Consider the following 24,997-nt stretch of genomic DNA (forward strand, 5'->3'; position numbering starts at 1 on the left):
TTTAAACGTAATTTAATCTCGAAGTTCGACATATTTAGGGGCGTGTCCTTTTGATTGACAGGTACCAGATCTCCCGCTTCAAGTCAAAAGAACGTAGAACAACCGCGGTTTTTAGCCTTAAGTCAACCGCTGTGACTTAGCTTTAGCCCGCTTACCTCCGTTAGCTGGTTAGCTCCTGTTATCTCCAGATTAGCTCGATTAGCTCTTAGCTACAGAAAGCTCGGAGTTCGCTCGATGTCAATCATCCACCATGACGCTCACAGCCCCCCTCTCAGCCTCACCTCTTTGCCCATATTTGTATTTTCCGGGCGAGACGACACGCATGCCCACCGAGCTTCAATTCAGCTCTTCAGAAAGTGACGTCACGGAGGCTCCGCCCATCTTTTTATTTACAGTCTATGGGTGAGTCGTTACTCTGAGACAGACGGTGTCCTCTGAGGGACAAACGCCTTCTGGCGGGCTAGCTAGACGCTTACCTTATTAGCTCACATTGACATCATACATGTTATTATTTCCGTTGTTTCTCTGACACAAATATTCAGCTTCTTCCTGTCGAGTTGGAAATATAAAAGGTCCAAATGATTTATCTTATAAGAACCAAGTCATGATAGATTTAAGCCCTTTAATGATTAAAATGACCATTTCTTACAGATTTGCCTTTACATGAATCTAATTCAAGACGTACACACACCCTGTGAAGTCAAAGCTGAATAAATCTGATGTCAGGGGGTTAAAAATATTGTGATCTAAATATAAAAATGAAGAAGAAAAGCTTGTTCCTGGCAGGTTTCTGGATAAATGATGTCTCTGTGATCAGAGTTGATCATTAACACTGAAATAGAAGCAGATCGCTGTGAGAATAAACTAATATAACATGATGAATGTGTGTGCGCTGCCCTCTGGTTACCCGCAGCTCATGTCATTTACATTTCTAACATAATTAAGTCATAAATGAGGAAATTAGTGGTCCAGTAATTGGCTGAGTGAAACCACCCTCCTGCCTTCATCGCCTCCTCCTTCCTCTTCCTCACTGTTGCCATGTCATTATTCAGCCTCCACATCATCGTTTTACAGCTCACATCAGCTGATTTACTGCTGATTTGCTCTTTAAATGACAGAAACTGGAGGAGAGAGTCTCACATCGACTTGCCCCACTGCTTTTCCATAAATCTGCAGAGTTTCTGATTGATTCCTGCGGCTCAGCGATTCTCCGAACATCAATCTAACATTTTGGAGAATGAAACGCTCCTCCTGTACGAGGTCGGGAGCGGTATTGACCATTATTAGTCAATCTGATGATTTATTCATTAATCTTTTAGTCCAAAATCCAAAGTGACATTTGAAAATGCCACATTTTAAAGGTTGATTTCAGTATTTTTCGTTTTTAAATGAGGCCACAGTGAGGGGGCAAGAATTAGTCCTGTGGGGCTGAAGAGGAAACAAATCCAGCATTTAGAGGACTGTTTGCTGACACAGCTGGTTCCAGATGTAAGTGGCTCCGCACAGGAGCCAAGAGATCAGTTTGGGGGCTAGTTGAATACATGTCTATATTTATTTATATTAATTTTGCCATTAGGCCTGATGACCTATATGAACCAATCGCAATATCTTTTAAAGATTAAGATGATAATTGTGAACTTTTGGATGGTGGTTTTTCCCACAACTCCTGATACACCGGCACATTAAACATTTCATATCATCCAAGTTTTATCAGACATACAGATAAAACAAAGAGACTAATATCTACTGATATTAATGGCCAAACAATGTGCAGCCCAAGTTTTCACATCTAGTAGTTATTCTATTAGTTTCTTCTTGGTTATATTCGGACAGATTCAGTTATTTTTTTCTTTACAAACATTCTGTCTTGTCTGTGCTGACTGCTTTCTGTGTTGTCAGGTTTTGGTTTTTCTATTAGCTTCTGTGTGGATCAAACATTCAGCCATTAATCTGGTTCCATCCTCCACCAGAAGACAGAACTTTTTTCTTGTTCTCGATGGAGGCACGGATCCTCTCCAGAACCAGGACCTCAACGGGTCTGATGGAGGCACGGATCCTCTCCAGAACCTGGACCTCAACGGGTCTGATGGAGGCACGGATCCTCTCCAGAACCAGGACCTCAACGGGTCTGATGGAGGGCTGGATCCTCTCCAGAACCTGGACCTCAACGGGTCTGATGGAGGGCTGGATCCTCTCCAGAACCTGGACCTCAACGGGTCTGATGGAGGGCTGGATCCTCTCCAGAACCTGGACCTCAACGGGTCTGATGGAGGGCTGGATCCTCTCCAGAACCTGGACCTCAACGGGTCTGATGGAGGGCTGGATCCTCTCCAGAACCTGGACCTCAACGGGTCTGATGGAGGCACGGATCCTCTCCAGAACCTGGACCTCAACGGGTCTGATGGAGGGCTGGATCCTCTCCAGAACCTGGACCTCAACGGGTCTGATGGAGGGCTGGATCCTCTCCAGAACCTGGACCTCAACGGGTCTGATGGAGGGCTGGATCCTCTCCAGAACCAGGACCTGTGTGGATTATCTAGACAAAGCGAATCATGAAGGTAGAAATGAGAGTTTTGGAAAGTTGTTTCCTGGAAAGGAAAGGATCCTGGAGAAGTGATGCTGAAGACCACTTCAGAGGGTTCTGAGAAGTTTCAGACTGAGATGAAGAATATCCACTTTAAGCTCGTTGGACCTGGACCGCCTCGGCTCCCGCCAGTCATGCTGTGTCTATGTTGATGTTTGCATTGTCTCAGCGCTGCACGCCGCAGAGGTCTGAGGTGGTCAGTCAACTGAACCGGGTCCACATGGACTCGGCCCATTTACAAACCAGTTACAGTCCTTTACCACTGCTGTGTGGGGCGTTTGGACATGTCACACCTTGGAGAGAAACCATCCAGATTCTCCAGAATCCTTCTGCACAGAAACACTCATCCTTCTGGTTCCTCCCACCTTCTGCAAGATGTTCCAGACCTGAAAGCCTGAATCATCCTCCATGACCTCTGCTTGTTCCCTGGACCCTGTCCTGACCCATCCTGGTCCGAACTGACCCGACATCAGGCTGGCTTTCTGATCGCCTAAAGCTTCTTCTGACAAGAAATCAATAAAATGCCGTCCAGAAGCGACACAACGATGGCTTCACACACAACAATCCTGGACCAGAAGCCAACATCTGCACCGCTCGCTGCACGTGTGGAGATACGGCAGGAAGCTAAAGCCGCTTTAGTCTGATGGGAAGACTTTAAAGAGGGATTTCAGCACTGTGCAGAACACACACACACACACACACACCACTTTGGGTGAAGAGTATTGTCAAAGCAGACCTGTGTGTAAGCGCTACAATAAACTATATAAACACACACACACACTTTTTCAATCCATTCAAGTTTAATGGAGTCTGCAAAGCGACGCGGGGCAGGATACATCGGTCTGTGTGGAAGCTGAGTTATTCCTTCTGATGTTGCGCCAGAGGAACGTTGTGAACTCAGACCAATAAAGTGCAAAGTAATGCTGGAGGATTAATCCACCTGATCTGTCGCAGGATTCCTAGTTCTGTTCCAAGTTCAGCCTCAAGCTGAAGGCCGTCCGCTGGGACAACACAGACAGAAACGGACATTTTTATTCCTAAAACGTCAAATTAGAGACGGATCCTCAGAACAGATGTCCAAGTAGGAATTATTAGAGCTGAGCAGAAATTTAAAACGTTGCAACACGATTAAATTTTATGTTAAACGCCGTCTGATCCAGCTGTCCTGGTGTAGAAATCCACTTGCTTCTTGGGGACGCCTGGTCCTTGGGGACGCCTGGTCCTTGGGGTTGCCTGGTCTTTGGGGTTGCCTGGTCTTTGGGGACGCCTGGTTCTTGGGGACGCCTGGTCCTTGGGGACGCCTGGTCTTTGGGGACGCCTGGTCCTGAGGGACGCCTGGTCTTTGGGGATGCCTGGTCTTTGGGGACGCCTGGTCTTTGGGGACGCCTGGTCTTTGGGGTTGCCTGGTCCTCAGGAACGCCAGGTCTTTGGGGATGCCTGGTCTTTGGGGTTGCCTGGTCTTTGGGGACGCCTGGTCTTTGGGGTTGCCTGGTCTTTGGGGACGCCTGGTCTTTGGGGATGCCTGGTCCTCAGGAACGCCAGGTCTTTGGGGATGCCTGGTCCTCAGGAACGCCAGGTCTTTGGGGATGCCTGGTCTTTGGGGACGCCTGGTCTTTGGGGACGCCTGGTCTTTGGGGTTGCCTGGTCTTTGGGGTTGCCTGGTCTTTGGGGACGCCTGGTCTTTGGGGATGCCTGGTCTTTGGGGACGCCTGGTCTTTGGGGACGCCTGGTCTTTGTGGACGCCTGGTCCTCAGGAACACCAGGTCTTTGGGGATGCCTGGTCTTTGGGGACGCCTGGTCTTTGGGGATGCCTGGTCTTTGTGGACGCCTCGTCCTCAGGAACACCAGGTCTTTGGGGATGCCTGGTCTTTGGGGACGCCTGGTCTTTGGGGACACCTGGTCTTTGTGGACGCCTCGTCCTCAGGAACGCCAGGTCTTTGGGGATGCCTGGTCTTTGGGGACGCCTGGTCTTTGGGGACGCCTGGTCCTCAGGAATGCCAGGTCTTTGGGGATGCCTGGTCTTTGGGAACGCCTGGTCCTCAGGAACGCCAGGTCTTTGGGGACGCCAGGTCTTTGGGGACGCCTGGTCTTTGGGGATGCCTGGTCTTTGGGGACCCCTGGTCTTTGGGGACGCCTGGTCTTTGGGGATGCCTGGTCTTTGGGGATGCCTGGTCTTTGGGGACGCCTGGTCCTCAGGAACGCCAGGTCTTTGGGGACGCCTGGTCTTTGGGGACGCCTGGTCCTCAGGAACACCAGGTCTTTGGGGACGCCTGGTCTTTGGGGATGCCTGGTCTTTGGGGATGCCTGGTCTTTGGGGATGCCTGGTCTTTGGGGATGCCTGGTCTTTGGGAACGCCTGGTCCTCAGGAACGCCAGGTCTTTGGGGACGCCTGGTCTTTGGGGACGCCTGGTCTTTGGGGATGCCTGGTCTTTGGGGACGCCTGGTCTTTGGGGACGCCTGGTCTTTGGGGATGCCTGGTCTTTGGGGACGCCTGGTCTTTGGGGATGCCTGGTCTTTGGGGACGCCTGGTCTTTGGGGATGCCTGGTCTTTGGGGATGCCTGGTCTTTGGGGACGCCTGGTCTTTGGGGATGCCTGGTCTTTGGGGATGCCTGGTCTTTGGGGATGCCTGGTCTTTGGGGACGCCTGGTCCTCAGGAACGCCAGGTCTTTGGGGATGCCTGGTCTTTGGGGACGCCTGGTTTTTGGGGATGCCTGGTCTTTGGGGACCCCCACCCTGCATGTTTTAGATGTCCCCCACCCTGCCCGCCAACCAGCCTTTTCCCCGCTGGGAGATCATTAGAACCAATAAAATACCTAATAAACCATTTTCTGGAATTCTGAATCGTGTCCGCTGTCTGGATCCAACCTGTGTCTCTGTGTAACACTTTTTAATCCATGAATTCATCGCATCGACTTTCCTCAGTTTACAACCCGACTCTGAACTTGTCTGGAATTACTCCACGTTTTATACTGGATTTTTTTTTATTTTTGTTTTTTTATTCTCATCTTGTTTTCCTTTGACATAGAAGATAACATTTTTAAAACCTTTTCTTGTTTTATTGGCATATTTTATTTATTTACATGTTTATCCAGATCAGCATGGCTCTATAAAACCAGCAAACATCTAATTCCAGGTATCTGGAGGAGAACAATTCTCCCTGTTTGAGAAACGCCTCCTTGGACATCGTCTCTCCTTCTCAACAGGACAAATGTCCAACTGCTTCTGTGTTTTCTCAAACATCACAGTAAAGGTGAAAACGTATCTGATGCCAGACTCAATACAGCGAGGCTTTGTTTGGATCATAAAATCTGTCCTGGACTCTTTATTTGGACATAATTTGTCCCTGAAGCAGAAAACAGAACTGCTTGTGTTCCATTAGTTCTGCTGCAGCAGAAAACCACCGTTTGTGGGACGTGAAGCGAGTCTGAAATGCTTTTTAGAAAGCCATCATTACCAGAATGTGTCTTCAGGGCTGGACGAGATGAACAGATTTATAAACTCGTCTGATAACCTCCATGAATGTTACTGTAGAGGAAACACACACACATCCACACACACCTCCTGACGCACCTTTTATTGAGGTCAGACGGTCATTTCATTTTAAAAGGAACAAAATGGACTGAGGAGATAGAAGGAGGAAAAGAAATGACCAGGAGAGTTTAACACACGGCTGAGTTGGTGTGTGTTTGGGTCTGAACAAGGATCAACACCAGTCTCAGACCATGGGAGGACATTTTGTGCTCCAGACTCTGAAAGAGACCTGGTTCAGCTTATGTTTTAAGTTCATGTAATAGTTTGATGAAGGTCCTCTTAAAGACAAAAATGTCAATGTGTTTGCATGAACACATCAGCCGCTCCTCAAACAGGAGCTGCTGTTTCTGATCAGATAACCCCTTAAACCTGCAGCTCTTAATAGAAATGAGACAAAACCATCAAACCGTGTGTCTGCAGCGTACCGTTTATTTACAGGTGTGTATTCAGGCATTACTATGTAAATGGACACGGTTTGCCGACTGAAAACATCAGGTATCATGACTGCTTTCTCATTTAAAACCTCTGAAAATGACATATAAAGCTGTTCAAGGGGACATTAGACAGAAAACTTTCCAGGAAGATTCTTCAACCCAGAAATCAACTGGTAGGGGTGTGAAAATTGGGTATAAAAGCAGCACCCGTCAAACGTTTAGTCCAGTGGCCTGAAGTTTTTTGCCCTCATCCCAGCTACATAAAACTTACGTAAAGCCTCAAATGACATTTTGAAAACCTACAGCTAAATTTTTTTATAAATATCCACGATAAGAAATTTGATATTTTCCAGAACTAACATAAAAATTCTACTTTAGATTTTATAATAATAAAAAAAAAAGTCAAATGTTTGGAAAAAAAAGAGCCCATCGTTTCCAACCTCACGAAGATAAAAATAGAAATGAGTGTCATTTGTGTTCCAGCAACATATAACGGTGTATGTATGATGATTAAGATGGGTGTTGGATGGGTGTGCACCCGTGTTTGAGTGTGTGGGAAGGGTGGGGTTGATGGATTAATCTTTGTAGGGCTTTTATAATGTTTAAAGCACTTTGTGTTGCATTTTGTTGTTGGAAAAGTGCTTTATAAATAAAGTTTGGAGGCGTTTTGACGCCTTTCTGGCCAAAGCAGCTTTCCATATACAGAAACCATAAAAGCACAAAAGATGCCTTTGGCAGCCAAATAAATAAATAACGATGGAACATGACAATGAAAAAGACAAGTACATCCATTACATGTGGACTAAAATTGGTGATTGGTGAGCAGTAGGTGAGCCAAACACAAGAGCCAACTTACCAAGTCAAGAGCTGAAAACCAAACAAAAAGGTCCCCCAACCCCCACCACCACCCCACCCAAAAAAACAACAACCCCGAAACCAGCAGAACTTCCAATTTACTAGTTAAAGAACAATTTTAAGGTCCATTTAGGCTGGACGCAGAAGACAGCTACGCTGATAGATAGACAGTTTCTCCTTTGTCCTGCGTTGATGTTTTCAAGGAGCTTAGCTATCCGTCTCTGAATGGAGCCTTAAGTTAATTAGTGTTGAGTTGTATAGCTGACACACAACCAGAGAAGAAGAGGAACAGGAATAAAACAACGCAGAAAGTACCAAATAAAAAGCATCCGAAGAAGTAGAGAACAGTAGAAAACTGCTTTCTTCTTCTTCTGGTGTTTGATGGTTATAAAAGTCTTTATAGCGGAAATAAATGCAAACAAGGCAACCGTGAACTCAGCACTCCCCACTAGTGATGTAACCATGGTTACGTATAAGACAGATGGAGGTAAGAGACGTATGACTCATTGAAATGGACGTCCTATCTACTTAAGGGAGCAGATGGACCTGAAACCTCCTAAAACAGAGGGGAAAGCAGACAAACTAGTTATAACACTGACTAAATCACTAAGTTTCCAAACTATGAGCCCATAACTGTTCTTTTGACACAAATAAAAAATTAAATATGGTCTTTTGGAGCTTTTATTTATTGATGAAAATACCATCCATTGGGTTTTACCACTCATATGAAACTCAAAAAATCAAATATATTCAGGAACTTTCCTTTGAAAAAATGCTCTCTGAGGTTTCCAGTAGGAGGGGGACGACATCATGTTGATGTTCTTAATGTCATGTCAGTCATCTGGTCCGCAGGCAGCTCCACTAACTAACCACCCCCCACCCGGGCAGAGACGACACCAATTAACTCCAGCTGCCCCTCTCTTCATCTCTACAAAGACACCAATTACTGCTCCCCCTCTGACTGCTGGGGAAAGGTCACTGAGCTCATGAAGAGGTCCAGGGATATCACTGCTAATCCTGCGTTCACCTAGAATTACCTGGGTTTACCTGGATTTACCTGGGCTGCACGGTGGCACAGTGGTTAGCACTGTGGGTCACTGCAAGAGGGTCACTGGTTTGATCCTTGGCTGGGGAGGGGTTTGGTCAGTTGCAGGTTCTCTCTGGGTACTCCGGCTTCCTCCCACCATCCAAAGACATGCATGTTAGGTTAATTGGTTACTCTCACTCTGTGTGGCCCTGCGATGGACTGGCAAGCTGTCCAGGGTGTACCCTGCCTGTCGCCCAAAGCCAGCTGGGAATTGGATTAAGCGGTTCAGAAAATGAATGAATACCTGGATTTACCTGGCTTCCACCACATCTCCATAAGAATCTCCCGTTCCACCAATTCTGATGAGAACCACCGGTCACACTAGAACCACCATACTGCTTCTAAAGAAGTTATAATGTCTTCATTGTCCTCTCAGTGTTTTTAAATAATAGTTTAAAACTTATTAAAAATGTTTAAATGCTTATTTTGACCATTTATTCAGAATAATACTTGCGATTTCATGTGAGATTTTGATAAACACAGATGTTAGTTTAAATAATGTTAATGAGGTGTGCGCTGATTGGTTGCTGGAATTCCAGCATCGGAACGGGGGCGGGGCCAGTACATCCGATGCAAAAAACAGCAGCTAGTGATAGCAGCTAACCTGACAGCAGCAGCTTTCTGAATTCAACCAAGTCTGAACCCGACTCTGAGCCTGAGAGAGAAGATACGGAGATGTTGGAAGGAGCACGTTTACAACAAACTGTCTGTGAATGGTAAAGTTGTCGTTTTAACGTCTGCTCACCTTGCTCTAAAGCCAGATGGCATGTTGACAACAAGGCATGTTGTTCATGTTAATACATCTCAGTTTTATTCTGTGTTGAACCATTTTTTAAACTATGATTGTACTTTTTAAAAAATCACAAGTTAGAGATGTAAAAAATTAAAGGAATGTTGACCTCTCCGTCATATTTCCCTACCAAACTTACACACACCACACAAAACGTCCCGGCAGCCAGATAAGCGCACACACCTTTTAATGACAAGGAACTGCAAAAAGCAACGCGTTTACTTAAGGTTTTATTTACCGTCAGTGTTTATCTGAATGAATTCGCCTATTTATGTTTTAGCCAGGAGCCTGGAAAATGTGGTGATATCCACATGACAGATCTCAAATTGATGTAGCACCGTGCGGCCGTGTTACTGGACAGTGTTGAGGAAAGTTTTTATGGGTTTAGTTTGTATTAGGTATTAGACATACATGCATTGATTTGCTGTGATCCTGCTGTGTTTTGTAGCTTTCTTAAAGTCATATGATTCTTGTCTGGAATGTGCAGATGAAGTCTGAGACAGGGAGCGTTTCCTGCAGGACATCTGTTTTTGTCAACTGCTTGTTGACCAGTTGGTTAAAGGTTAAAGGTAATATAGTGAGTGATTGATGCTTAGTGAGCTCAGTTTAGCTTTGGAAGAGAGAATGATTGTTTTCTGTGGTCTGCCCAGCAACTAGGAAGAGTTAAGCATGGTTTATAATCGGGTGTTACTTCAGCATCTAGAGAGAGGGTTCTCTCTCCAAGCGTGTGCTTGTATTAGTTTATAATAAAACACTCATTGTAAGAAGACAGTTGACTCTTAGATGTATTACAACTTCTCAAGACCGGAGTATTTTCCACCACAACAGATAAATAACATGAAGTTAACTATCCTGTTTAAATAAAGCTTCACAGTTTGGCTGCAACATTCTGATGAGGCTTCCTGCTGACCTATGTAGACCCATGTTTTGTATATGCAGCATTAGCTACTATATTTTATGTTCTAATTATCGTCTCTGTTAAGCTGCACATATGGAAATTCTGCTAATAGAAAGAGAAGAAGGACACAGCAAGATTTTACTTATTGCTGTGCTTAGAAAATAAAATGTCTCTTTTTTCATTTCTCAGATGCTCAGAAGAAAGGATGAAGCTCCAAACTCCCCCGTGTCTGATCAAACATCCTGGCATCATCATGTTCATCAAGTAGAACCTCCTGTTCTACCCATAGGCTGTATATAAAGAGATGCACGGACCCTCCGTGACGTCACCCGAGGGTTTCTGAAGAGCTGAATTGAAGCTCGGTGGGCGGTTCCTACTGTCGCCATGTTGGCAGGGACATGCGTGTCGTCTCTCCCGGAAAATACAAATATGGTCAAAGAGGTGGAGCTGAGAGGGCAGCCGTGAGCGTCATGGCAGATGATTGGCATCGAGCAAACTCCGAGCTTTCTGTAGCTAAGAGCTGACCGAGCTAACCTGGAGATAACAGGAGCTAACCAGCTAACGGAGGTAAGCGGGCTAAAGCTAAGTCATGTTGTTAACCGGCTAAAAACCGCGGCTGTTCTACGTTCTTCTGACTTGAAGCCAGAGATTGGTACTTGTCAATCAAAAGAACACGCCCCTAATTATTCCAAATTTCAAGATTAAATAACATCTAAATGGATAAGTTATAAACTCCTTCGCTGGAGACCATCTGCTTCCAGGCTGGACGTGTTGTTAGGACTGTTTTCCCAACATAGAGACATACAGTGAAGAGGACAAGCTGTCTCAGGCGGACACCTCCTATCTGACAACACTACAGAGGTCACGCTAGGAAACAAAGCTTTGATTGGCTGAAAAGGAAGCTGGTTCAGCTTTCTGATGACCTGATGGGGCAGACAAGATCCAATCTGACCAAAACCAAGACATAACAGAACTGGACTGGTGTGCAGAACTGGATGAAAATGGTAATCTTCTCCAGACCCAACTAAAGAACTCAGTCTACAGCTCTGCAGACACAAAAGATGCAGAGCAATTAGTGGATTTTAGCAAAGACAAAGACAAAAGTGCAACCAGTTTACAGCTTAGTCAGACATAAATGATTACGTCAAGAAAAAATAAACATTAAAATAATAATAAATCATAAAATAAAAATAATAAATACAAATACGTGCATTATATATGGACTAAAAGTGGTGATTAAAAAAAAGTAAGAAATAATAAAAAGGATAAAATAATAACACTAATTTAAAAAGGTTATGATAAAATAATAATAATGATAAATAGTAATAATAAAATTGCAAATTTCCAAGGGAACTTGCCTAGGGAAGAAGCTTCAGCCCAATAAGCTTTATGCGTCACTGGATGTCATGTTAGGTGTCATGTGATCGGTTCATTTCAGGTAAAGATGTATGGATATGTATGGATGTAGGAGAAGACAGAATCTGTTCAGATAATTCAACAGAAAAATAAAACCTCCATCTTTGATAGCAAACAACAGCAAAAGCAGAGTTTTATAAGGAGAAATGAAGGGCTTCAAAAAGCTGTAAAAAATTCTGCACAGCAAGTGGAAAACCCTGAAACAACAATAGCTGGTATGAGCCGTAATTCTTGTAAAACGTTTAGTATCTGCAGCCGCTGAGGTGTGGGGTCTCATCTGCTAAGCACCATATAATACAAACTGATGTTGTACTTTTTGAAAAAGGTTACAAATATCGATTTTATTTTAAAAAAATGCAGTGGAAACAAAGCTGGTGAATCGTGTAGTTGTTAAAAACCAGATAAAACCAAATATCTACCAGGAACCCCAGAAACTAAACCAAAAGGGACACATAAGAGGATGAGGTGAAGAAAGGTGACTGTACATGTCTGAGAGAAGAAAACATCTGCTGAGCATCAACATGTTGTTCAGGCCTGGAAGTGGGCGGAGCTAAAGACTTCCATCCTTTCCATCCACAACCTCTCCCTCTGTGAGACATTAAAGGATTTCTGAATGAAGCGTGACTCGTCTCCCTCTGTCCCTGCGATTCCACATCACTGTCACCATGGCGACTGAGCGGCACGGATGACGCGCCGTCTCTGCTCTCTATATTTACTCTGTTGCTGTAGTGACTGCCTGGACGTGTGCTGGAGGAGAAGAAGAGTAAACTTCTGTGTTTATCTGCAGGTGCTCCATTATTTTGGCTTCAAACTTCTTCTGTGCTCCTTTACATGAATAAAAACCATGTGGAACAGCATCAACTCATCTGGTTTTCCTCTTAAATTCGGTTAATTAACCCCCAATGTCTGCAGTCCTTTGACACTTTTGTCTGCATAGATTTTGGCCTTTGTTTGTGCTGCAGAAGCAGAAGTAGAAGCAGAAACAGAAGCAGAAGTAGAAGCAGAAAGAGAAGCAGAAACAGAAGTAGAAGAAAAAACAGAAGCAGAAGTAGAAGCAAAAGCAGAAGCAGAAGTAGAAGAAAAAACAGAAGTAGAAGCAGAAGCAGAAGTAGAAGCAAAAACAGAAGTAGAAGCAGAAGCAGACTTGAAGAAAAACAGAAGCAGAAGCAGAAGCAGAAGTAGAAGCAGGAGCAGAAGTAGAAGAAAAAACAGAAGTAGAAGCAGAAGCAGAAGTAAAAGCAGGAGCAGAAGTAGAAGCAAAAACAGAAGTAGAAGCAGAAGCAGAAGTAGAAGCAGGAGAAGAAGTAGAAGCAAAAACAGAAGTAGAAGCAGAAGCAGAAGCAGACGTAGAAGAAAAAACAGAAGCAGAAGCAGAAGCAGAAGTAGAAGCAGGAGCAGAAGTAGAAGAAAAAACAGAAGTAGAAGCAGAAGCAGAAGTAGAAGCAAAAACAGAAGTAGAAGCAGAAGCAGAAGCAGACGTAGAAGAAAAAACAGAAGCAGAAGCAGAAGCAGAAGTAGAAGCAGGAGCAGAAGCAGAAAGAGAAGCAGAAGCAGAAGTAGAAGCAGAAAGAGAAGCAAAAACAGAAGCAGAAACAGAAGTAGAAGAAAAAACAGAAGCAGAAGCAGACGTAGAAGAAAAAACAGAAGCAGAAGCAGAAGTAGAAGCAGGAGCAGAAGCAGAAAGAGAAGCAGAAGCAGAAGTAGAAGCAGAAAGAGAAGCAAAAACAGAAGCAGAAACAGAAGTAGAAGAAAAAACAGAAGCAGAAGTAGAAGCAAAAGCAGAAGCAGAAGTAGAAGAAAAAGCAGAAGTAGAAGCAGAAGCAGAAGTAGAAGCAGGAGCAGAAGTAGAAGCAAAAACAGAAGTAGAAGCAGAAGCAGAAGCAGACGTAGAAGAAAAAACAGAAGCAGAAGCAGAAGTAGAAGAAAAAACAGAAGCAGAAGCAGAAGTAGAAGCAAAAACAGAATCAGAAGTAGAGGCTGAAACAGAAGCAGAAGCAGACGTAGAAGAAAAAACAGAAGCAGAAGCAGAAGTAGAAGCAAAAACAGAAGTAGAAGCAAAAACAGAATCAGAAGTAGAGGCTGAAACAGAAGCAGAAGCAGAAGTAGAAGCAAAAGTAGAAGTAGAAGCGAGACACAGCTGTGTTTAATTCTAGAAAAGAGGATAAGATCAACACTGGAGGACCAGACTGAATGAAAGTGTCAGAGATGCTGCTCTGAATACGATGCTGTCAGCATCTCTTTGTAAAAGAACAAAAACTTTCCTGTTTCTATTTTCTTTTATTCAAAATTGTCTTTTATTTTGTGAGAAATTAATTATTCCTTATTTTACCTAAAAAGGCTAATTCTACTGAATATGTCATGTTGTTAACACAGGTGGCCGAGGAGCTGCCAGTTTATTCTTTCATCCATTTATTTAATCAGTGGTGTGAAAATAATGTGTCAGAAAAAGGTGCAGCGATTTAACATAGAAACAAATATAAACACAAAGTGGTTTCGTTTTAACTCAGTGTCATCCTTGAATGTTTACCATATTATCCTTTATCTTTATCAGTATAAGCAAAAATTAACTTTTATCATGTTTTATCATGTTCATCTTTGTCTTTAAAATGATTTAAATTTAAATATTATCATTTAAATATGATTTATGATCAGTATTTTATGATTATTATCGTTATTGGTATTTTACCTCCAAATCAATATGCAGAGAAATTTAAGCTTCTGCTCTGTCTGGATGTGTACTTCAAGGAGAAAAATAGTAAAACTCTGTTTATTTCTCTGTTTTCTTTTTTATTATGTTGACTTTGAAGTATCTGTTTTTAATTTCACAAAATAAACAATGGGATTTTCTGGTTAAATAAAGGCTACATAAAAAAAAAAAGAAAAATGTATCACTCCAGTTTATTTCATCACATATCATTCATTTAAACGCAGTTTTGCACAACATATAATTCAGCGCTGGTTCATTAAACTACATCTTAAACCTTCAGTTAATCTCAGATCAGACGATGAAATGTTTCGTTTTATGGAAAATCTGAGCCGATTGTAAAAAGTTGGAACAGGAGCAACAAGATGGTAAAAGTGAAAACTGGAGGAGTGTCTGACAACTGATGAGGATGACTGGCTACAGGTCAGTAATGTGATCAGGGTGCATCTCAGAGGCAGAGTCTCTCAGATGGAAAGAGGGACAGAACTTCACCAAGCCACCAGAAACCGTTTTACACAAACTGGGTCGAAAGTTGTGGAACTATTTCAGAAAAATGTTTCCTTGACTTGAAATTTCTACAGCGTTTAATATCAGAAAATTAGGAGAATTGGGAGGAATCTCTGTATGCTGGGACAATCTTCCTTTCAGTAGATTTACATAAAAGCAGACATGATTCTCTACTGGAAACCAGTGCATGAACTCAGGAAGCTTCCAGAAACCACACAGTTCAGGCTGAAATCCACACATGCAGGTTAAAGCTCCATCATATGTGAAGAGGATCCAGAAACACGCCGTCTTCTCTGGACCAAAGCTCATTTAAAATGTTCTGAGTGGAAACCTGGATGAAGATGTGGAATAGTTTGTGGACAGCATGGACGGCGTGTCCTGCAGACTAAAGAGGAGAGGGAGCATCCAGCTTGTTATCAGCCTGCATCTCTGATGGGATGGGGTTGCATTAGTGCCGATGGCGTGGGCAGCTTCCACATCTGGGAAGCTCCATCAATGCTGAAACATCTGCTCCCATCCAGACAACGTCTCTTTCAGGGAAGACCTTGCAGATTTCAGCAAGACGACGCTGAACCAGAACTTGTAATCAGATCCGACTGGGATGTGTTAAGTCCAGCTGGACTTGTGGCATCTTTTCAGGTCTAGCTTGTTGAAAGGTTTGTTCTCATCTATATCTAAATAAACATGGTGCAAACTACAACCAGCTGTATCTCTTCTATCTGTGGCTGCAGCCAGAGACAAGATGACTTCACAAGTTTCCAGGACAATAAAATGAGCCTGAGTTGCTACTTTCCAATGATTGAGGTAAGAATCCCTCCCAAACAATAACTCCAGTCATTGTGATATAAATGTGCTGCATAAACAGACTTCCTGCAGCACATCTACATCCTGCTTTGCTCATCATCGTGACTCCTGCTGATGGCTCTAGAGGTGCAAGTTTAGAGAATTTCTAATGACTTGACAAACTTTAGTAGCTTTACAGCCCCAGAGGGAGCCTTTAATTACCCTGATCCATATCAAAGTCCATTTTTCATGTTTATTATTCCATAAATAAAAGATTTAGGAGCTCAAAAGAAACAAACATAAAAGCGATGAGGCACAGAATCAGAACAGGGGCCTTGAGAACAGCAGTGAAGTGTTTATCATCAGTTGTTTGGTGCTGATGCTCTGAGCCCTTTATTCAGGCTAAATGTGCTGCATTTCTCGCTCAGGCTATTTCTATTCAGCTCAGGACTTCAGACAGCTGCAGTACAACAACCAATCAGACTCAAACACTCCTGATACTCGAATGGGGGAAAGCAGAAAACGTAACTGCTTTGACTGCAGCTGCGCTTCCATCCTGTGGCCCTTTAAAGAAGTTATAACCTGGTCTTTTCATGTCTCCATTGTCTTTTCAGTGTTTTTAATAATTGTTAAAAACTTATTAACCGAAAAAATGTTTAAAAAGTGCTTGTTTTGACCTATAATTTATAATAAAACTTTTCTCGTGAGATTTCATGCGAGGTTTTGATAAACATATATGTTAGTTTAAATAATGTTAATGAGGTGTGCGCTGATTGGTCGCTGGAAGTCCAGTGGCGGAAATGGGGGCGAGGCCAATACGCTGCTAAAAACAGCAGCTAGTGATAGCAAGCTTACTGACAGCAGCAGCTATTTGAATTCAACCATTTATGTCTGAACCCGACTCTGAGCCTGAGAGAGAAGAAACGGAGATGGTGGAAGGAGCACGTTTACAACAAACTGTCTCTGAATGGTAAAGTCGTCGTTTTAACGTCTGCTCACCTTGCTGTGAAGCCAAATAGCATGTTGACAACAAGGCATGTCGTTCAAGTTAATACATCTCACTCTTATTCTGTGTTGGACCATTTTTTAAGCTATGATTGTACTTTTTGAAAAATCACAATTTAGAGATGTAAAAAAATGAAGTAATGTTGACCTCTCCGTCATATTTCCCTACCAAACTTACATACACACCACACAAAACTTCCCGGACACCAGATAAGCACACACACATTTTAACGACACGGAACTGCACAAAGCAGCACGTTTACTTTAGGTTTTACTTTAGGTTCTTAATTAATTTGCCTATTTAGATGTTTTAGCCAGGAGTCTGGAAAATGTGGTGACTTCCACATGACAGATCTCTGGTTGATGTAGCCACCATGTGGCCGCATTACTGTAGATAAATAACATGAAGTTAAATATAAATAAAATATAAATGTATAAATAAAGCTTCATGGTTTGGCTGAAACATCGAGATGAGGCTTCCTGCTGACTTATGTAGACCCGTGTTTTGTATATGCAGCATCAGCTACCATATTTTATGTTCTAATTATCATCTCTGTTAAGCTGCACATGTGGAAATTCTGCTAATAGAAAGAGAAGAAGGACACAGCAAGTACTTATTACTGTGCTTAGAAAATAAAATATCTCTTTTTCATTTCTCAGGTGCTCAGAAGGAAGGATGAAGCTCCAAACTCCCCCGTGTCTGATCCAACATCCTGCCATGGAACCGATCTGTTTAAATGCTTTTTCATTATAAAATGCAAGAAACATTCAAATGGAAGAATATCTACATTCACTTATTGAAATGAAGGAAATGGAGGTGAACTTTTTCAGCTATACCCCCAAAAAAATAAGAAATCAACCTAATCAAATGGCAAATAACTGTAAAAGGTGATTTTATATATATGTTCTAGCCATTTTATGTTACATACAACAAATACTAACTTTGCTGCAGTCATTTAAGACAAAAGTAATTGAATTAAAATGTAAAGCTGAAGTAAAAAAAAAAACAAAACCTCTTTTAAACACAATGTCTTTATTAGTGTACAGAAATAAAATTAATGCTAATTTCTTTAATGTAATACAATGAAAAGATACTCTTTACTTGATTCTGTGAACACAGTAGCTCAGTTTTCTAGGTCATATATGGACTCTTGTGGTTCTGGAGCTGCAAAGGATGAGCACTGTCTTCATCTTCCTCTTCCTTCAGACTAAGTTGAGGCTTCTTCAGGGATGGCTGTTAGGACCAGGGAAGGCTGGAACCACGGTATCAAGAGATGTGCAGACTCCTACATCATCTTCACTGCTGTTGTCTGGGTTCTTCTTCTGCACTGAACCAGATACTGACATCAAAACAAGCAATAAAAGGGCCTCTTAGCTTCCATTAAGAATGTGTTTGATTAATTATCATTTTCTGTATGTAAAATGAATGAAAAACACGACAAACTTGTACTTCTGAAGTGAGGGTGGAAAGTCCTTGATGACAGATGTGTTCCAGTTGTTGCCTGCATTGCCGGGTCGGTCTGTCATCAGCTAACATCTACCTGTAGACCGCTAGTATGAGATGGCATGAGATGTGCTGGACTAAATTCTGCAAATAGAAGTTAGAAAAATATCAGATCATCTCACGAATAGATTGTGAGTGTAAAAAGTTGCAGTTTATGAGTCATCAAAATATTAAAAATACCAATAGATGAAATCAAACTTTATGAAGAACTTTCATACTAAAGGCAACACAAAGTGCTTTGCATACGTTTTAAAAAAGAATTTTAATTAAAACAGGTTTTCACTCGCCAAAATATATAACAGACGATTAAAAACACACATTTTATTTCACACATGACTTGAAACAGACATTTTGCCCCCCACAAACTTCATGTAGATAAAAATACATAAAAATAAAAGTCATAAATATCTAGCTTGATGAGTGTGAATGTGACGAAATTTCAGATCCACGCAGGCCAGAAGTCAGACACCCATATCCACAGAGGCTGTTGCCATAGCAACCACCCAGCTAAAAACAGGTGGGGGTCCACACCTCAGCGGCAACATGCAGGACCCTCCACCATCGGACTTAACGGGAGTAAAAAAGTAAATAGCAACTACACACACTACAACCTTTGGAACACAGACAGTTCACCAGCTTCAGCCTCCAGGAGGCTAATTTCTGCCCAGTGTTACCAGTAAAAATTATACGCAAATGTTACGTCCTGCACAGCTTCCATTTTCCGTGGTCGGAAGAAAACACTGGCATCATGACATTCCAACCATCATGAATGTACTCTTTGTACTTACTGTTTGGCAGCAGGCATGAAAAATAAGAACTAGAGAAGTCTTTTACAAACATTTAGGTAGCAATAAAACACGGGGCTCATTTGTACACAGCAGGAGGTTAAACCTTTAGGCTTGTCCTGTTAGCATTAGCGTTAGCATTATCTGCATCAGGTTAAGTCATGTCTCAGTCAAGGCAAAAAATAATTTTATATCAGTAGCAAAACTTACCGACTGCATTGATGGTGAGCCGCTTAAAGTTGCAAATGCAGGGTTGATGCCGTCTCAAATTTTTGCAAAATGCACAAGCAGGCCGCAGAGATGCAAGTGCATTATCAGTAAAAAATAATGTAATGCATTTGTCCCTGCTAGTTTGGTCCGCTGATGAAGGGAGAAAAAAAAACATCCTGGTGTTGGTTTTAGCAACGGACAACTGAGCAGTGGACATGGGACCACTGTTTCCACATCTTCTCACAGCTTGTTGATAACGGCGACTGAGGCAGGCCCAGCAGGCGTGTTTTGGCGTAGAAGAGGGGTGGGTTTATGTCTCGAAAAGAAGTGGGTTTATGCAATTAGCTCCCCAAGATGACAAAATCCCGAACAAAGTGACCAGACGGAAAAACTCGACTGTCTTCAAAAGAAAGGCTTTCGGAGATGTTAGCACTTCCAGTCAACGCCAATACACACGTTTTAACTGGAAACAGTGGAATTTCCAGGTGATGACCCCTTTAAAGCCTGCTTCACCTCATTTCACTTCACCACAGGTTATTCCTCCACTATTATTTTAGAGAATAAAACTGTGTTCAACTTTTCCATCCTCACATGCATGTTTTAATTAACTTAAAGTTCTTCAGCAATGCTTTCATCAAAATTGCACAAGTAAAACTTTTGCCACATCACCTTTCAGGATGGTATGGAGCTTTTTCTCACATTCAGGGAACATGGATTCATGAATATGCAAATGAATCTCCTTCCATGAGCAGCCAACGTCATTCTTTCCTGTTCTTTTTTACTGCTAACTCTAAATGTCCAGTTCTGCTCTCTATAAACTGTAAATGGAAACATCCGTTTCAAACGTTGTCATACGTCTCTGTACTGTATATAATACTTCCAAGCATGTATTATATACATGGTTGTTCCTTCAGTTTATCCCATAGACTCTATATAAAGAGATGGGCGGAGCCTCCGTGACGTCACCCGTAGGTTTCTGAAGAGCTGAATTGAAGCTCGGTGGGCGGTTCCTACCATCACCATCTTGGCAGGGGCATGCGTGTCGTCTCTTCCAGAAAATACAAATATGGGCAAAGAGGTGGAGCTGAGAGGGGGGCTGTGAGCGTCATGGTGGATGATTGACATCGAGCGAACTCTGAGCTTTCTGTAGCTAAGAGGTAACCGAGCTAACCTGAAGATAACGGATAACGGAGGTAAGCGGGCTAAAGCTAAGTCACGTTGTTAACCGGCTAAAAACCGCGGTTGTTCTACGTTCTTCTGACTTGAAAGCAGGAGATCGGGTACCTGTCAATCAAAAGGACACGCCCCTAAATATGCAGAACTTTGAGATTAAATTATTTTTAAACGGGCGAGTTCGAAGAAAAAATTGACTCCCCCCACAGTTGTCATGAAGGTAAACCTGACCTATTAAACCGAAAATTGATTTTTGTACCAGGTTGTAAACATGTTTATTCCTGCTGTAAACATGTTTATTTCTGGTGTGAAGTTGGTCTTTTTAACATGGGAGTCTATGGGGATTGGCTCTGTTTTGCAGCCCCTAGTGGATGAAGGAGGAACTGCAGTTTTATGCACTTCTACATAGGCTTCACTTTTAACCGCCGGAGGTTGCCGCTTGGTCCACCCACTAGTGGGCAGTGCTGAGCTCAGCGATCACTTCCACGTTTTAACAGCGGTTGGTGGCGGTAATACACCACTGTAAAGTTGCCTTAAAAAAAAAACAGAAGAAGAATTAAGCATTTTGATTCCTTCAGTATTTTCTTCAGATGCTTTTTTTTATCAGGCTGCACGGTGGCGCAGTGGTTAGCACTGTTGCCTCACAGCAAGAAGGTCGTTGGTTCAATCCTTGGTCAGTGGCCTTTCTGTGTGGAGTGTGCATGTTCTCCCCGTGTATGCGTGGGTTCTCTCCAGGTACTCCGGCTTCCTCCCACCATCCAAACACATGCATGATAGGTTAATTGGTCACTCTAAATTGCCCCTAGGTGTGAGTGTGGTTGTTCGTCTCTCTGTGTGTGGCCCTGCGATGGACTGGCGAGCTGTCCAGGGTGTACCCTGCCTGTCACCCAAAGCCGGCTGGGATAGGCTCCAGCTTCCCCGCGACCCTGAATTGGAATAAGCGGTTCGGAAAATGAATGAATGCTTTTTATCAAGTGGTTTCTTCTTGTTCTTCTTCTTCCTTTCTTCGGTTGTGTGCCAGCTGTGAAACTCAACACTGCCCCCTGTGACTTCTGGTGATATTGCTCCGTTTTCTGCTTGATGCAGAAAACGGACCAAATTACACAGATAACCAACGCAGGACATGGAGGAAACTGTCCGTATGGCCGCCTCTCTGTCCTCTGTGTTAAACGTAAATGGGCCTTAAGATCTGTTTAGCAACACTGGGGTTTAGGTTAACAAGCGTTTAACTGGGTGAACCCAAGATGACTAGCTGAACAATCAGTTCTGTGCCGCTGTAGGTCAGTCTTGGCCTGATCTTACTACTGTTGTCTTCTCTGCTCAACTTGTGCAAACGTCTTCCAGCTTACTAGATTTCATAAGTTTTCCATGATGATGGTTAATTAACTAGAATATCTTGAAATAAACTTGAAATAAACAATGAAGCAGTGGTTGATTTTCCAGTTTCAAACTGTAATTGATAATTATTGAGCAGTAAAAGAGTTGAAAGCAGTGGAAACTGCTCAAACACACTGTGTGTTTCAGTAAAAGTTCATCTCTGAACAGCACCGTGGAAGAGTTTCTGTACCTTTGGATTGAGGACCAGCTGCTGTTCGTCAAAGTGCAGCAGCGCCACCGAGTTGGACTCCGAGTTGTTGACGAAGATCTGGAGACAGGGATACAGGGACGTCCCCTTACAGTCCGCTCCACATGTAAAAACACACTCGAACATCTCCTCGGGACGCAACACCGACACCACCTGAAGGGAGAAGACCACATGGATGAATGCTGCAGATTGACCTCCGAACCTCCATTTGGAAAAAACGGCTCATTTTTCCACACAGCCCCGTCTCACAGTAACGCCCGTCCTCAGCACATCAGTCCAAAGACTTTCACCCACAAGGTCTGTGTCTCCACTGTCATCTTCATGTTTTCAGACTCTGCGTGTTTTCTCAAACTTACCACCATTTTCTGCAAGAGTCTTTCAGAATTACGGCGCGGAAATGTTCATGGGAAAAAAAAAAACCCTGACAACAGAAACCTCTTAATAAACACAGAGAAAAACATCAACAGATGCTTTAGTAATAAAATTAGAGACACAAAATAACCTAAATATCAACAAATACTTCAGAGGTGCCAGGTGTACATATGGACACTCTTATGCTGGAACATGGTGTTCGTTATGGACAATCCATGACGAGCACAGAAGTCCAATAACAAAACACCATTTGGGTTCAGAGGGGGGGGACCATGCCTCCCAATCACTCCCCTCCAGGTCTCACTGTCATTGCCCACGTGAGCATTGAAGTCCCCCAGCAGAACAATGGAGTCCCCAGAAGGAGCACCCTCCAGCACTCCCTCCAAGGACCCCAGAAAGGGTGGGTACTCTGAACTGCTGTTCGGTGCATAAGCACAGACAACAGTCAGGACCCGTCCCCCCACCCGGAGGCGGAGGGAAACTACCCTTTCATCCACCGGGGTAAACCCCAACGTGCAGGCACCAAGCTGGGGGCCGATGAGAATGCCCACACCTGCTCGGCGCCTCTCACCATGAGCAACTCCAGAGTGGAAGAAGGTCCAGCCCCTCTCGAGGGTTCTGGTTCCAGAGCCCAAGCCATGCGTCGAGGTGAGTCCAACTATATCTAGCCGGAACCGCTCAACCTCGCGCACAAGCTCAGGCTCCTTCCCCACCAGAGAGGTGACGTTCCACGTCCCTAGAGCCAGCTTCTGCAGCCGGGGATCGGACCGCCAGGGTCCCCGCCCCTTGCTGCCGCCCAGCTCACATTTCACCCGACCCCTACGGCTCCTCCTACAGATGGTGAGCCCACGGGAGGTGGGGCCCATGTAACCCTTTCGGGCTGAGCCCGACCGGGCCCCACAGGCAAAGGCCCCGCCACCAGACGCTCGCTCTCGTACCCCACCTCCAGGCCTGGCTCCAGAGGGGGGTCCCGGTAACCCGCGTCCGGGCAAGGGAACATTTCTGCCCAGGTTTGTGGTCATCATAGAGGTCTGTGAGCCATGCTTGGTCTGGTCCCTCCCCTAGACACCTGTTTCCATAGGTGACCCTACCAGGGGCAACAAGCCCCCGACAACATAGCTGCTAGGATCTTCAGGACGCACAAACCCAAGAAGATATTAAATAAATATATAATAAATAAAAAATAAAAATGAATAAATAAATAAATGCTTAGAGAGGAAGGATGCTGGCATTAAATTCCAACGGAAACTGTTGGGATGAAAACAAACATGAATCCAAGGAAAAAATGTGATCAATCTTTGTTGATTTGATGAAAGTCGGACAGTCGTTACTTAAAGCTCAGGAAGCTGCCATGAACCAAGTATGATGATTTATGTTTTATTAGACCACTGATCAGCAACGCCAGAGTAAACCAGCTCTTTGCTTCAAACAGTTAAATAAAGAAAGAAAAGGCCGCCGACTCGCCGCGATGCATAAACATTATTCCAAGATGATGCAATAAGCTAACAGCCAAATGAATCAGGCTGGTTTTAATTCATCACCGGCAGAAAAGCAGCAAGGAGTGCAGGCTGCGGACGCTGGTAATTTATTTCCTGAATACTTCCAGAGGTTTCAGTTTGCTGCACAAACAGCTTTAATGATCCCCGGTGAAAAATGACGCAGCAGGAGGACTGGAGATGGACAAATCCACTTTATATTGACAACCAAAAAACATTCAAATAACCAATTCAGACATGGCCTGAGGCTGCTTTCAGTTCCAAACAATAAGTTTAACTTTCTGTCCAGACTAAAGGTCACGTTCGTTTCCACCTGCTGAACTTTAGCTGATCATCTATGATCAAACTATTTTCTGCTGTGTGAGTCGGTGGGGGCTCAAGACCACCAACATGGCTCTCACCGTTCCTCTCAGTGAGGATTTCTCAGCATCTCCAACCAAACAAAATCCTAGTAAATCCAACACAGCATTCCCGGCTGTGTGATGGAGCTCCAGTTGGTGCATCGTCTGTCTGGGCTCGTAGGAGGACCGAAACTTCTGCTCGCATGAAGCAGACCAGACGGTCTCTGAGTGTCAAACCACGCCGCCTTAAAACTGTTTCCTGGGAAGATTTTCCACTTTGCTCTTCCCTGTTCTGGCTGATGCCTGAAGGAAACGACAAGACGATCAGCTTTTCTCACCAGATAATGCCAAATCCAGCTTTTTAATCAGGTATGATAATTACTTCATCGTAACGTGTTAAACATAACGAACATGTTAATCCCACAGATTAATCTCTTTGCATGCATCCCGACAGCCCTCATGTTTAAGCTCATAACACAGTTTCACACATTTCCATGATCTCCAGTTAAACCCGCGGGACCCGCAGCGGCACGGAAAGACGCCAGGCAGTCTGTTCTCTGATTAGTCTGTTTGAATAGTCACCATCCAATCAGAGAGGGGCATAAAGATCCGCAACTTTAGACTTTTGCACCAAAGTTTCTGCTTCGCGTCGGCTGACAGAATGTTTGCAACAGAGTTTATTTCCAGAAATACAATTTTTTAAACAAGCACACGACTTTTCCATACATTTCCAAGTTGTTTTTGGCTCGACTGAAGAAATATCAGCATAAAAAGTGTTTAAAGTCCATACCTGGCTAGTTTTTACTAAAAAGATATAGTGGAAGCTGAAAGGATTCTTTCCTATCAATAACATTTCTGATTGATTGTAACTGGATATGAACTAAACAGCAGTCTTATGACTCTGTGAGGAAGCTGTAAAGGAAGGAAAGAAGCCAA

The 24,997-nt window shown here is 43.5% G+C and overlaps 1 protein-coding gene across 1 annotated transcript in view; it reads right to left on the minus strand.

Annotated features, from left to right (window-relative positions):
- LOC306773286 (calcium-activated potassium channel subunit beta-4-like) overlaps positions 1-24,997 on the minus strand; it is a gene marked incomplete at its 3' end in the record, with an annotated part of 37,499 nt that overhangs the window by 9,932 nt on the left and 2,570 nt on the right. The window contains exon 2 of the mRNA XM_079263057.1: positions 21,835-22,005. Within this exon, the coding sequence (XP_079119183.1) occupies positions 21,835-22,005 (171 nt within the window). The remainder of the gene's footprint in view (positions 1-21,834; positions 22,006-24,997) is intronic.

Source organism: Telmatherina bonti (assembly GCF_933228915.1).
Source record: "Telmatherina bonti genome assembly, chromosome: 23".
Classification (NCBI taxonomy): Eukaryota; Metazoa; Chordata; class Actinopteri; order Atheriniformes; family Telmatherinidae; genus Telmatherina; species Telmatherina bonti.